This window comes from Castor canadensis, chromosome 5 (assembly GCF_047511655.1).
Source record: "Castor canadensis chromosome 5, mCasCan1.hap1v2, whole genome shotgun sequence".
Classification (NCBI taxonomy): domain Eukaryota; kingdom Metazoa; phylum Chordata; class Mammalia; order Rodentia; family Castoridae; genus Castor; species Castor canadensis.
Window position 1 is genome coordinate 83212997 of NC_133390.1, and position 12268 is coordinate 83225264.

The following is a 12268-nucleotide window of genomic DNA, read 5'->3' on the forward strand; positions in this document are numbered from 1 at the left end:
CATCTAACAACAAAGCTCCAAAATACATGAAGCAAAAGCTAAGCTGAAGAAAAATAAACAAATCCACAATCACACTTAAAGTCATCATAGGATCCTTAATCTTAAAATCTTAGCCACAACTGCTTTCTATGCCTCTAGCTCCACAAAGAAATGACTCTGCCTGAGCACTTAGAGTGAACATAGCACCATGTTCAGAACTGTGAGAACCCCATCCTAGCCAGGTGTAGGGCTGTGACTGTGGCCAGACATTAACTACTTGTCAAATTGTAGAGAAAATTAATAGTAATTTTCCCAGCAGTACCTCTGAGAAAGTTCAAATGTAGCATCAAGAATCCATTGTAGACAGGTGGTAATTTGCATTCATCATCTGTTCTCTCACTCTGGCAACAGTGTCCAGATTTTGCTTTACAAAAATACCTCTAAACACCCCTATCTTGAACCACAATTAACCTTAAGTCAGTAAGTATAGTTTGTCCTGACTCTAGTGCTCCAGTGATTGGTCAGAGATGGGCACACAACCCAGCCAGAGTCAATGAAATACAAGAACATACTTGCTGGGGCTTTTAGGAAACAGCTGCTTCTCTTCTCTGTGGGAACCAGCAGAAAAGACAATATCCATTTGACTGGGTAATGGTGTGGGAGGCTACCAGAGGTGGATAGGTCAGAACTTCTTTTACCTCAGAAGCAAACCTAAAATTGTATTGTATAGGACCCAAGTGAAGCCTACACTGTGGAAGACAGAGTGAAAAAAAACAGACAAAAAAGGGACTTAACCCTGATTCTAACCTTACCTAAAGACAAGACAACTCTTGTGTTTTATCATTGTTGTTATTATTATTATTATTATAAAAAGAAATACATTTTTCCATTTTTTACTTTTCTTTTCCTGTTTTTTTTATTGGGTGGTGGTTGATAGGTTGGTTGGCTATGGATTGGTTGGGATTTTTGCTTATGTTAATTTGGGTTGGGTTTTCTGTACACAACACAGAGTCCTAACTAACACAATGTGTGTAACTCCATAAACCCCATACCTTTCTCCAGAAATAAAAACAAAACTCATTTGCAACAAATGCTTTTTCGTTTAATTCTGGATAGTACAAGTGAAGACTTTTAGAAAGATAATGATATGCAAGCACTTTAAAAGACAAAGCTTTATATGCAGAAATAATAATCACTTAATGAATAACAATAGATATATAAAAGGGAAATTAATACTATAAGCAAAAAATAGGTTTTCCGATCACATATTAAGAATGCTACTAACTTTTATTAACTTTGCTTTTTCTAAGCTTTGAAGAGTTTCACTCTAGTAACTGCCTCCTGAGAGAATGTTTACCACCATTAATAAAGTAATTCTTAAAGAACAAGAATAAATTCAGGAGGCCCAAGTTTTCCCTGATCTTATTTATACCCATGGAAGGAATGGCTTCCAAATCCCTCCATGAGTTTTGTGTTTCAGGCTGAAGCTCCCTTTCTAGACAGAATACTTTAAGTGTTCTGGAAATCACAATCATCCTCAACCTTGGTAGGGAACATTCTTGCTGTCCATTTGAACAAGGATTGAAAGCTTAAAACCAGGGAGTTCCTCAAATGAAAATGTTTCTGTGGATAAGGAAGGGCTATGTGGAGACATTGACATGGAGTAGATTCCAGTAGGTATGGTCTTGGGGCTAGCATAGTGGCTCATGTGGTAGAGTGCCTGCCTAGCAAGTCTGAGGTCCTGAGTTCAAACCCCAGTACCACAGAGAGAGAGAGAGAGAGAGAGAGAGAGAGACTTCACAAGGTGTTTATCAAGGACCTGCAAGGAAATCCAGGGTGAAGGAAGTACAGCACAGTTCTCACCAGGCAGCTGCCCTTAGTCTGAGGGAGGCTGCCTGCCACTCCTAGGACTCTCATCCATTGTAAAACATAGAGGACATAGGAAGCACCATGTGCAGGAAAGAGATATTACATCAGAAGAGGTCCTAGCCATGTAGCTGTGAGTAACAGAGAAGAATTCAACATGCAGAGATAGAAGTGGTTTTTGCCAGCTAGAGGCAAGAATGAGAGAAGAGACACAGAAGAGGAAGTGCAAAGCAGTGCAGAGACCATTTTGTAATCAACCTGGATGGGATCTGATCACAGAACCACCTTCTCTGGGGGAGCTGTGCTGGGGAGAAGTCTTGACTTGATGGATGAAAATTCAGAAGCCCTCAGGTGATCAACAGACCCCTACCAACACTGCAAAGAGGCCCTGCATTGCTAGGAAAGGGCACAGTCAAGGAGGAAAAGTCCATGGCTCTGGGTTTGATTTTTAGCTCTGCCACATTAATACCAATGTGGCCTTAGACATTCACTTAACCATCTGAGCCTCAGGATCCCAACTGTAAAAGGAGAATACTTGTTTTTCTGTGAACCTTACAGGATTGGCATGAATGTCAGGAGAGACTGTGGCCAAGGAATAGCATAGTCAACTACTTCTGTGTAGTGGTGACAGTGCCATGTATGTGAAGCTCCCCCAGGAAATGTTATTTTTATCCTATTATTGCTACTGTGTAAGAGATCCTGGAGACCAGGGAACGTGCCCGCTTTAGGACTAGGATCATAGCATGTGATTTTTTTAAAAAGGCACTTGACGAATGAATAATGAGTAAATGGATAGATAATATTCAGAACCCTCAGACTAGATAATAAAATCAACCATTTAAGTGCTGCTGAAAGCTTGTTGACTGTTTTTTGTTGACTCTTGGGATGTTTGCGATGGCAGAGACTCTGAGTTCATGATGATCAGATGGTGTCATGGTAGAGAAGGAAGCCTGTGAAGGTAGAGTCGTTGACATTGTCTGCATAGAGTCCATTATGGTCCCCGTCCCCATACACCTGAAGCCAGACTTGGTCACCCACCTCCAAGTGGAGGAGCACAGAGCCAGAGGCCTGGTCCACGTTCTTGTCCTGGTACTGGTCATAAGTGAAGAGCACAGCCTTGTCCTTCTTGAAGAGGCTCACCTTCACATCCTTCGTGTAGACTGTGATGTGGTAGGAGAAGTAGTACAGCCCTGGAATGTTGCAGTGGAATTTTCCGGTGCTACCATCATAGTGGCTTTGCTGATTGTAAAAGATTTTGGTAAAGCGGATGGGAACATTGGGGACAGTGACCCGGTTCTCCAGCCCCACACTGAAAGCTGAGCGGTATACATAAGCACTTTCTCCAGGCTCTCCTTTCCTGCCTGGGGTTCCTGGAAAGCCTCGGGGACCTTCCACTCCAGTCACTCCAACTTCACCAGTGTCACCCTTAGGACCAACAAGACCTAGAGAATGAGAAGAATTCAGTGACCACAGGGATCAGGACTCCTGTCTTGGTTGTTTCTAGCTGAAGGCACTATTCCTGAGACGTCCACCCATAGCCTGGTGGGACAGGCAAGGAGAGATGTTACCTCTTCTTTCTACATATCCCACAGCCCAGCAGGTTCCATAAACTCATCTCCCATCTAATAAAAAATATTCTTAACAAATGAATGAGTAAATGGATGAATAATGATCAAAACTCTCAAACTAGAAAGTAAAGCCAGTCTCTTAAGTACACTGAAAGCTTGTTGGCATTCTCTGATTGACTTTGAGGCTGTTTGGCCTAGGAGAGGCTCTGAGTTAGTAGTGATCAATCGGTATCAGTCAATACTCTGAACATTACTTAGCCATTTATTCATGTGTTCATTCATTCATCATATGATTTTCTCCATTCCTCACAGTTCGTTAGATTCCCAAAGATTCATCCCCACCCTCAACTCCTGTAAGTCTGTGTCATAGTCCCTCTACTTGAAGGTGCTGGCTCAACCAACCAAAATTTTGCTATCTCTTCTGTCTGAGATGCCCTCCCTCCTCTTTTCAAGGTCTGCCTCCCCCAGAGGGTTCATTGTTAATCCAGATCTGCACTGAGTGCATCTTCTCTGTGTTCCATTCTTTAGCCATTCATTCACTTTCAGTTTGGCATATTTGGAATAGATATTCTTCTAGTAACCAACAACAGAGGCTCAGACTTAGACTTATCTTCTCAACTCAGCCAAGAGTTCTCCAAAAGCTATGGAGAACTTCAGAAGGTGTGCTGAATGCAACTACATGGAACAGGAATTAAAGGGGGAGAAGAAAAATAAGAATCTGAACACACTGTGCATAGGGGTGGAGGAAATGGAGGAGAAGAAGTGAATGGAGCAGAGTCAAGGGTACCTCGGTGTAGGGTATTACCTAGTCTCACTCCTAGAAGAATGCCCCAAATCCACTCTACATTGCCTATGGGCTACATGGAAAAGCTTTGCTTCTTGTTTCTATGTAGGCCTTGATTGGTAACTACTGTCCACATGTAGCCCTGGAAGCCCTCCTCTTCCCAAAGAGGTCTCTGGTGAAGGAAGCCAAAACTCTTATTCTTACCTGCATCTCCTTTCTCACCCTTCTCGCCAGGGGTGCCATCTCTGCCATCACGACCTGGGGTCCCATTGTGGCCAGGATGTCCAGGGATGCCTGCCATCCAACCTTGGCAGGCCTCCTTAGTCAGGGGAATCAGGACTCCTGGCCCCTCGGTTGGGGTATCCTCAGCAGGACTAGGCAAGGCTAATAGCAGGAGAACAGCTTGCAGCAACAGCATCCCGAGTGCTGGAATCCATGTGTGCACCATTAGCCATGGCAGAGGCAGACCCCACACAGCACATCCAACCAGGATCCGTGCAGGGCTCCATTCACCTCAGCAGAACCCACTTCTCACTGCCCTCTCAATACTCACCTCTTCCACGAAGGCTTTTCTGACTACTCCAGCCCACCTTAATGTCTGGATGCTCTGAAATTTACACTGCTTAGCAATATTCCTTGTACATATAGTGTCCTTTCCGCAGCAGGATTTCACAATCCACGTCTAGAGATGGCAGGGATGACAAATCTGTGATTTGTTTGTTTGTTTGTTTTATATAAGCTGTGATCTAAGGTACTCAACTGATTTTTCCCTCATTTGAAAACTAGTCCTTTAAACATCTTTGATAAATTAATCTTTCCCTTCCCTATTGCTCTAATAATGCATCATTTATCAAATATCAAGTCCTAGCATAGTCTTATAAATAAAGTAAGAATTGAGACTGTCAGACAGAGGCAAAGACAGGGACAGAGACAGTAGCCACAGAGAAAGGTGCTGCTCCTTAGAGGTCAAGTGTTCAAGACTCACCACGCGTGCCTTTGTCGCCCTCTACTGAATCTGGAGGGCTCAGAAAGGCGTTCTCACAGCTGTTGGGAATAAAATGAGAGGAGGTTTAGGCTAGTCCCAAGGTAAGAAGAAAGAGGTGAGGTGGATGAAAAGCAGAGGAGGGGAGACCAGCAAAACCCCTTTTTTATTTAGGGACACTAGAAAAGTCTCCCTAACAAAAGACTTTTCTATTTAGGAAGACTCAGAACAAGGGACACTGCTTGTTCTGGGACTTGGAAGATTTCATGTCTTTAAGCTCTCCCACTATTTCTCTATTCTGCCTTTTCTCCTTATAGCTCCAACAATAAAACTTGTAAGAACTTTGGCTCTGTGCTTGTTTTCCCCAGAAATGAAGGGAAGAGTCTGTGAGGCAGGATCTTTTCCATAGGAAACAAAAGGAGAGAATCCAGGATGTATGGACTATTGGAGGTAGTTAGGAGTGCCCCCAAAGAGAGACAGAGGTAATTGAGGGCTTGCCCCAAATGCTTGGCAGGAAGGCAAAGACAGGAGTGTCTAGAATTCTCTGTTTCCTCCCCTTCGTTTAAATATTGATATGTTATTCTCCTAACCCAAAGAAACACATTTTGTTCCCAACACATCAGTATTGTGGACACTTTTCTCCACTAATAGGTGCAATCCAACTGGTTTCCATGAGAGTATCATGGGGTAGAGATACTGAAACGGAGAGAGAGGGGCTCAGCACACCACCCCAAGAAGTTCCAATGCTAAGAACTGATTCCAACTGAAGAAGAAGGCTTCATTCTAACCAAATTCTCGATGGCGATTGTAACAACTGAAGGACAGTACAGAGGTGCCTAATTAAACACAAACAAACAAAAACTTTCAAAATTATCTGTGTTCTATATTCAGAAAAAGCAATTGAATCAGATATGTACAGACGTTCTACCCAACACTATCAGATAGCCACTGTGGAAACGAATACAGTGGTTCCTCAAAAAAGGAACACAGAATTATGCAGCAGCTGACATCTCAGGTATAGTCCCAAAATACCTCAGGGTAGGGTCTCAAAGAGATAGCTGTGTACCCATGTTCATAGCAGCATTATCCATAACAGCTAAAACTTGGAAGTATCCCAGGTGTCCATCTGAGGGCAATTTTTAAAGGAAATGTGATCTATGCATATTATATATAAGAGAAGAAATTCTGACAGATGCTACAAATGGATAACCTTGAAGGCCTTCTGCCAAGTGAAATAAACTAGTCAGAAAAAAAAAAAAAAGAAAAAGCAACTGACTTTGAAAGATTTATATTTCCATGGGGAACACATCATTAAATTAAACTGAAGAGTATAGATGATCTAAGACTCAATCATGTCCATAAAGAAAACTCTTCACATGGATCGTGAAACTAAGCCCCAAGTATCACTTATAATTCTTCACCTTTGTAGAAAGCTAGTCATGAAGTCCTCATCTCACTTAATATCTCATTTAATTCTCACAGCCATGCTGAGAGACAATATGGAGTACATAGGGAATACGTGACCTGTGATCTTAGCTTTTAGGTGCAAATAATTTGTTCTTAGCTTTAACATATTTCAGTCTTGCGTGTTTGTTGGAGGATTAAGTAGCATAATCCATGTAAAGTACTTAGAACCTTGTCTGACACATGTCAGTTAACTATGAATGTTCCCATTTTAGGGGTAAGGAAATGGAGTTTCAAAGCAGATTAAGTCACTTGTCCAAGATTTCATAGCTAAATGTACAGGAGCTAGAAGTCACACTCTGGTCTTCAGAGCCCAGGGGGAGAATGTCATCCTGGTCTTTCAGTACTCCTCCCCACAGGGTGGGGGTACGAGAAAACTTCGTGAAAAGACATACAGATTGTGAAGCTGGTGACCCGCTTCTCAGCGAGGCACCATCTTTCTCTCTGTGGGTGATTTACTCTCCCCCACTCACTCAGGGTGTGGGAGTAAGCACCTAGACTTCAAGTTCTTTGCCTGTAATTTAGGGATTTTAATCCTTATGTAGCCTTTTTCACAGTATTATTGAGAAACCCAGTGGACAGAAAGAGTGAAGGTGCATTCTATAAATTTATAAAAGCCCTGTACATACAAGTGAGAATAGGCCAGCAGACAAATATTCATGGACCACCTGAATATCGCCACAAGATAAACCCAAGAACCAGAGAGATTCCGTAATTTCTGCCCAAGGATAACAAGTAAGAGGAGAGAGGTGCACTTTAAAATTTAAATCACCACACTGGCTTTGCCCTTTACTGACCTTGCTAGCAAACCTCTACAGACATGGTATCAATCCCTTTTAAAATCATACAAGGGGCCAGCCATGGTGGCTCACATCTATAATCCCAACTCTGGGGAGGTAGAGTTCAGGAGGATCATGGTCCAATGTCAACCTGGGCAAAAACGTTGCAAGACCCCATCTCAACAAATAAGCCAGGTGTGGTGGCACACATCTTGCAACCCTAGCTACACTAGGAGGCATAGATAGGAGGACAGTGGTTTAAGGCCAGCCCTGGAGCAAAAACACAAGACTCTACCTGGAAAACAACTAAAGCAAAAGTGGCTGGGGGTATGGCTCAAGTTGTAGAGTGCCTACCGAGCAAATGCAAGGTCTTGGGTTCAAACCCCAGCACCACCAAATTAATTATAAGAGGATGACCATGGGATCCTGAAGGGCCATAGTGTGACCTCTTATTTTCTTTCTTTCTGCTTTTTTTTTTTTTTTTTTGGTAGCACTGAGGTTTGAACTCAGGGCTTCAAGATTGCAAAGCAGACACTCTAACACTTGAGCCATGCCTTCAGTCCATTTTGCTATGCTTATTTTGGAGATGAGCTCTCCTGAACTATTTCCCTGGGCTGGCATCAAATTTCAATCCTTCCCATCTCAGTCTTCCAAGTAACTAGGCTTGCAGGCATGAGCCATTGGCACCTGATTAATCTCTCATTTTCATGTTAAAAAGTATAAGAAATTCTACTTTAACCTGTTTGATTTCAATAGCAACAGCACAATCTTATGAAATGCAAGGACAGGGTCCTCTTGGGGTCAGCAGGAAAAAGAGCTACATGGGGGAAAAGTCACCAAATCTGGTGTCAACTCCTCCAGCAGGAAAAGGCATTAACGCACACAAATTCCTGGAGTGCCAGAGCCTAAAGGGACCCCAGAAACCATTTCATCACTGCCCTGCTTTTACAAAAAGGAGAGAAAATTTTATTAGATCCTCACTACCATGCTAGGAGCTTTTGCTCATTATTCAATTTCACCTTTATAAGAATTCCATGCAGGAAAGAAAACCATCCACACTTCAGAGATGAGGAACCTTAGAAAATAAGAAAATGAACCCTGAGATCCCCATTCTGACTTTCGACCCTGTGAGCCTTCCATCCCTGTTCTAAACACATTCCACAGAGCCTCATATTCAGCTTCCTCGTCTACTAAATGGGATCATGTGAGATGAGGAGCATGAGAACACATTGAAACTGATGAGCACACCTTGGAATAAAATTCACATAAAGCACTCTCAAACCTTATTTCATTTAATCCTCCCTGCCTTTGGCTCTACTGAACCTGAGACTTGAAAAAGCTGAGACACTGGCTTGACACCATGCAACCACTGGACTGAATGATGGGGAATTGTCATTCTTAAAAACCAAAATGGCAGAGTATGGACAATTTCACAGGGTGCAACCTAACCATAAATGACAGAAGCAGAAACTGACTCAGCTCTGTCTGGCTCCTAGAAGGATTATCCAAAAGCTTTCCCTCAGTCCCGGAACTGCTGTCAGTATTCCCATGTTCACCACGCGTATATACACATCCATAGGCACACCCAAGAGTACACACACACACACACACACACACACACACGTGCTCTTGAAGAACTGGCAAAGCAGAGGATCCCTCCACTACACTTTCATGCTTGTGAAAGAATTCCTGATTGAATGCTTCTGTTCTCCAATCTCAGCCAACTGCCAGGGGCCACCAGCCCCCCAGCATGACAAGGAGTTATTGGAAAGTCTGTCCTCACATCCACCTTATAAAGGACAAGGAACAAGTCCTGTCTTTCTCCTTAAGACTCCCAACACTTGGGGAGGGGAGTCAACAACGACTTCTTTTTTTTTTTTTTTTCATAATTGGTTTAATGTTTATTTGATATATATATAGACATAAACATAATATATACTTTACAAAAATGCTTTGGTTTTACCATTTTAACATAATGCATAATTTTTGGCAATAACAAAAACATGGTGACTCCTGTGAACAAATGCAAAAAAATTAAAAATGCAATACTGGATTGTTTTGTGACCATTTTAACAAGTTCACTAAGTTATTTGATAATTTCATAGAATTTTAAAGAACTGAGTAACACTTGAGTTTAGAATAACAACTTTTGTCCCTTCAAGTCAGTATTTCAGATTTGTCTGTATTCATGATGCACATTGAGTTTTGGATAGTAAATTTTTCAAATTAAATATTAGGGCAGTATCTACGCTAATATGAGTCACACTTGAGCATTCCAAGTATGAATACTCACGCATTAGTGTCTAATGATTTCTTTTTTTTTTTCCTTTTTCTTTTATTATTCATATGTGCAAACAAGGCTTGGTTCATTTCTCCCCCCTGCCCCCACCCCCTCCCTTACCACCCACTCCACCCCCTTCCTCTCCCCCCAACCCCCTCAATACCCAGCAGAAACTATTTTGCCCTTATTTCTAATTTTGTTGTAGAGAGAGTATAAGCATAATAGGAAGGAACAAGGGTTTTTGCTGGTTGAGATAAGGATAGCTATACAGGGAGTTGACTCACATTGATTTCCTGTGCGTGGGTGTTACCTTCTAGGTTAATTCTTTTTGATCTAACCTTTTCTCTAGTTCCTGCTCCCCTTTTCCTATTGGCCTCAGTTGCTTTTAAGGTATCTGCTTTAGTTTCTCTGCGTTGAGGGCAACAAATGCTGGCTAGTTTTTTAGGTGTCTTACCTATCCTCACCCCTCCCTTGTGTGCTCTCGCTTTTATCTTGTGCTCATAGTCTAATCCCATTGTTGCAACAATGACTTCTGATTGACTTCAGAGGCCACTTTCTATTGCTCTACTGCAAGAACCACGCTGGCCTAATCATGCTGCTTTGGCAAACCCTGCTAGAATAAAGGGGTCTCCTGCTCCCCAACCTTGTTAGGCAGAGCCTTCCTTACTCTAATGGCATCCCTATGAGTGAGGTGCCTGCACACCTCATGAGGCTTGATTTGAAAACCAGAGCCTAGTCTACGGCCATACCACCCTGAATGTGCCCGATCTTGTCTGAAAACCAGAGCCTCTCCAGACCGGGGACCAGCATCCCTTAGCACATGTTGGGGTGCCCTGACTTCTAACACTCCTCTCACCCTGACCACTGCTGCTACCACTGGAAACTACCAGGAAGCCTTGGTATAGCACTCACTAGCGGGCTTGGCTTGGCAAAGACCAGGCAGATCCAGGGGCTTCTGTCAGAAAATGTCCTTCAAATATATGATATATTTTCCACTGGGAGAATGGCTTAAGTGCTAGGGCACTCATCTAGCAAGTGTGAGGCCCTGATATCAAACACCAGTACCACCAAAAAATGATTTTGCATGTTTCCCGCTGTATGCAAGGCTCAAACTCTCTCTCTCTTTCTTTCTTTCTCTCTCTCTCTCTCTCCCTCGTCTTTCAGACAGGGTCTCACTACACAGCCCAGGTTGGCCTCAAACTCACTATATAGCCCAGGACTGGCCTTGAACTTTCTATTCTCTTGACTCAGCCTCTGCTGGGATTGCACATACACCCCACCATGCCAGGCTTCTTCTCTCTTTATTTCACTTGAACCCCCTACAGATATCTCCAAATCTACAGAAAACAAATGTATCACACTCATCTTTGTACCTCATAAGCCTGATCCGGTGTCTAGCTTGTAGTATCAACTTGGCTTGTATTTGCTGAGTGGTAGAATGGTATTCTAAAGTCAAGTCTGAGGTCAGACCTGATCTGCCTGTTTCTGTGCTGCTCCCTTTATCCTGCTGCTCAAGCTGAGAGGCAATTTATCCCTTTTCCTTCTTTATTGTTGGGCTCCCTCTGTGAGCAGCTCTCCCATCTCACTAACCCCAACCTTTTTCTCAGTAGGCATCCTGCCACCAAGTGAACTGGACAAAATTCAGGATGGTCCTAGGCATTCTGACAAAAAAGAACAATTGTTTCTCTCTTGGAGCTCTGGAGAACTGAAAAAGCACAAAGCCTATCTGCCTTCACGAGTGCTCTGTTGGCCCTGAGTTTTTCCCATATCCATCCCCACATTCCTGCAGAGCAGAAAACCTGGACACATCTCATCCAGTCTGAAACTTAATAGAATTCCTCTTACCCTCTGGTATGGAATCAAACCCACCAACTTCAGTCAGGATGGAAGTGAGAAGAAAATGGGTTAGCCTCTCAACAGCTTGCTACTCATGGGGGCAGGCAGAACCCGCCTCACAATTGTCCTTTTCCATTGGCCAGTCCAAGGGGGCCAGAAACCAATGGTTGGGCACCTTGCCCTGGCAGCTGCCTCATTTCCAACCCCAGGGAACCCAGTTTAACCCAGCTTGGGCTTGGGAAGCCAAGTAGAGCTTCAGTCAAACCCTTGTGCTCCCAGTGGCCTTTTACCACAGCAACAGGAGATGGGTCAAGGGTAAAGATCACAACAGAAAAACAAGATGTTTCTGTAACTGAGGAGAAACTTGCTCAAGTAAATGAATCACTCAGTGGTGCAGGAGACCTCCTTTTCCCATACAGCTACCCTTGTAAGTCAGGGTCACTAATTCTCACATCGCCCTACTACTCACTGTGTATAATTAAGTGGGAGAGCCTGTGGTTCAGACATGGTGCATTGTAGGAGGGAGAACCGCTAGACAGGGCTGATCTAGGTAAAAAATGGAACACATCCTCCACTCTCTGTCCTGAAGGCTGAGGTACAGGGAAGTTCCAGGGGTGGTGTGGGACCTGGCCAGTTCAAGGAGTCAAGGCCTTTAGAGGGCTAGACAGGGGCTCTACCATTGGAGCCACATCCCCAGCCATTTTTGTTTCTTTTTTTTTTTTTGCTTTT

At 43.2% G+C, this 12268-nt stretch overlaps 1 protein-coding gene across 5 annotated transcripts; it reads right to left on the reverse strand.

The window, feature by feature from the left end:
• Positions 1 to 1059: 1059 nt before the first annotated feature.
• Positions 1060 to 11678, reverse strand: Adipoq (adiponectin, C1Q and collagen domain containing). Of its 5 annotated transcripts, XM_074073584.1 has the most exons (6): positions 11549 to 11630; positions 5183 to 5241; positions 4751 to 4879; positions 4402 to 4623; positions 2884 to 3287; positions 1060 to 2795 (listed from the first exon to the last, which is right to left on the reverse strand). In XM_074073584.1, exons 4-6 carry the CDS (start codon positions 4613 to 4615, stop codon positions 2676 to 2678), a joined length of 738 nt encoding a protein of 245 aa, XP_073929685.1. In that variant the 5' UTR covers positions 4616 to 4623; positions 4751 to 4879; positions 5183 to 5241; positions 11549 to 11630; the 3' UTR covers positions 1060 to 2675. The 5 variants fall into 5 exon arrangements, with proteins under 5 accessions (XP_073929685.1, XP_073929686.1, XP_073929683.1 ...); XM_074073585.1 differs by lacking the exon at positions 5183 to 5241 and having other exon boundaries at positions 11549 to 11655; XM_074073582.1 differs by lacking the exon at positions 4751 to 4879 and having other exon boundaries at positions 11549 to 11648.
• Positions 11679 to 12268: the final 590 nt, after the last annotated feature.

What these genes read in the sequence shown, in the direction of transcription:
- Adipoq (XM_074073583.1), bottom strand. Translation starts at nt 4,615, where the DNA reads ATGCTGTTGCTGCAAGCTGTTCTCCTGCTATTAGCCTTGCCTAGTCCT. An exon ending in GGGTGAGAAAGGAGATGCAG is followed by an intron (nt 3,288 to 4,401) that starts GTAAGAATAAGA and finishes CTCATTCTCTAG; the next exon opens with GTCTTGTTGGTCCTAAGGGT. An exon ending in CTGTGCTCCTCCACTTGGAG is followed by an intron (nt 2,796 to 2,883) that starts GTGGGTGACCAA and finishes CTACCTTCACAG; the next exon opens with GCTTCCTTCTCTACCATGAC.